The 2,165-nt window shown below is 69.0% G+C and overlaps 1 protein-coding gene across 1 annotated transcript in view; it reads right to left on the minus strand.

Moving 5' to 3' along the window:
• Positions 1–759, minus strand: part of AURANDRAFT_70956 (hypothetical protein) — a gene marked incomplete at both ends in the record, with an annotated part of 3,875 nt that extends 3,116 nt beyond the window's left edge. Inside the window, one exon of the mRNA XM_009035620.1 lies at positions 117–759. Coding sequence (XP_009033868.1) covers positions 117–715 — 599 coding nt within the window. The remainder of the gene's footprint in view (positions 1–116) is intronic.
• Between the last annotated feature and the right edge of the window lie 1,406 nt (positions 760–2,165).

A 2,165-nucleotide genomic window follows, 5' to 3' on the forward strand; every position in this document is an offset into this window, starting at 1 on the left:
TCTTCGCCATGGCGTGGTCCGCGAGGCGGTAGTAGGCCAGGCCCCGCAGCTCCAGCGCCTCGAGGTCGTCGGGCGCGGCCTTGAGCGCGCGGCCGCTCTCGGCGATGGCCTCGTACCAGTCGCCGTTCGCCGCGTGCGCGCGCGCGCGGTCGAGCAGGAGCGCCGCGGGCTGCGCGTCGGCGTAGGTCTCCAGGACGACGTTGAGGTGCTCGAGCTCGAGGCGCCGGTCGCCCCGTTTCCGCGCCCTCGCGGCGTCGGCGAGCTCTTTGACGCACGCGGCCGCCGCCGCCGCGCCCGCGTCCGCGTCGCGCTTCGCGGCGTCCTTCTTCGCCACGAGCCGCGCGACCTTCCAGTCCTCGCCGGCCTCGGCGCAGCGGCCCACGGACGCGAGCGCCTTGGCGCGCGACGCCAGCGCCGCCTCGTACTCGGGCGCGAGCTTTAACGCGGCGCCGAGGTCGCCGATGGCGTCCGCGATGCGCTTCGCGCGCAGGTAGACGCGCGCGCGCTTGTACAGATTCCGCTCGTTGAGGGGCTCGAGGCCGATGGCCTTGCCCAGCAGGCTCAGCGCCTCGTCGGTCCGCCCGCTGATGAGCGCCTCGTCAGCTTTCGATCGCAGCGAGCCAGCGCTCTCCTCGGGCGGCGCGCGCGTCGTCGTTTCGGCATGTGCGAGCGGCGAGCTCAGCGCGGCGGCGATTCCGACCGCGAGGCGCAGCATCGCTGCAGCGAGCTGGCAGCACAGCGGCGCGACACGCGTCGATGCTGCCAAACTTTTTAGCGATTTTTTTTTTTTTTTTTGTCGCGTTGACGCGGTAAGGCAGGCTTTGACGTGCTTTGAACGCGCTGTGGCCATGGACGACTCGACGTCCACGGCACAGTGCATGCACCTCGAGCTGATTCGCGCCCGGATGATCCCCTTCAATAACTAGTCCAACATCGATGATGCCGACGGCACGGCCGGCCGGCCGCGCGCGCGCGCGAGTCCTACAGGAGTCAGCGGCTGCTCCTTACCCATACCTAGTCGTCGCTCGCGCGGCCGTAGTTGGAGAAGATGACGGGGACGCGGTAGACGCCCGGCGGCAGCTTCGAGTCCTTCGCGCAGAACACGCCGTGCGTGTAGTACGCGTTGGCGCGGGCGCAGATGGCCCAAAAGCCGCCGTGCGGCACGCGGATCTCGAAGTCCTCGCTCGTGTCCCGCGTCTCGCCCGTGCGGGGCACGGTGCGGAAGCGGACGCCAGACACGTCCTTGATGTCGACGTCGGGCGCCTCCTCGAACGAGCCGTCGGCGAGCTTCCGGAGGTAGAGGACGAAGACCATCGTCAGCGGCGGGATCTTCTTCTTCGGCGGCTGGAACTCGTTGCACACGCGCGCGTCGCGGTGGTCCGTTTGGCCGGACTCGCCCGGCACCATCGGCGCAACGCAGACGCGCCGATCCTCGAACCAGCGCTTGCTTATCGTAGCAGAATCAGGAAATGGGACGTAATCAGACGTGAAGCCCGCGGCATTGTGCAGCAGGTCGTCGCGGCACGCGCCCGTGACCTCGGTCCGCCCTTGGTTGCCGAACTCCGCGTGCGCGAGGTCGAACGCGACGTCGAGCTTCTTCGGCACGGACCACTTGGTGTCCACGTAGGGGTACTGGTCCGCATAGAGGCACGGGAAGGTAAGGTCTTTGGCGTGAAAGGCTTTGCGGGACGGGCTGAAGGCGTCCGGGTGGTAGGACCGCTTGTTGAGCAGGCCGATGACCTCGGCCGTGGCTAGCTTAGCGTCGAGTGCGAGGTTCTCGACGCGGAAGCCGCACGCTTCGTCGTGGAGTTGGACGCTAGCGGAGCCGGGGCCGGAGATGACGCTGTCCGCGGACGTGAGGACGAGCCGCGAGTCGCGCGCGTGGTTGGACTGGCCCGTGATGTGAGTGCCGAGGACGCGCTCGTACTTGGCACTCGGGTAGTACGAGTGGCCCGTGCGGTCGCCGTCCGCGTCGACCTTCGGCGGCCGCCGCCGGTCGCTCGTCGCGGCGGCCTCGGCCGCGGCGTCGGCCTTGGCCTTGGCTTCGGCCGGCATGGCCCACAGCGGCGTCAGCTCCTCCTCGCCGGATTGGCTCCGGGATTTGCACCAAAATCGATCGTCGCGCTCGTCGTAGACGACGCCGATGACCTGAGGGGCTGCCCGCA

Source organism: Aureococcus anophagefferens (genome assembly GCF_000186865.1).
Source record: "Aureococcus anophagefferens unplaced genomic scaffold AURANscaffold_3, whole genome shotgun sequence".
Taxonomy (NCBI): domain Eukaryota; class Pelagophyceae; order Pelagomonadales; family Pelagomonadaceae; genus Aureococcus; species Aureococcus anophagefferens.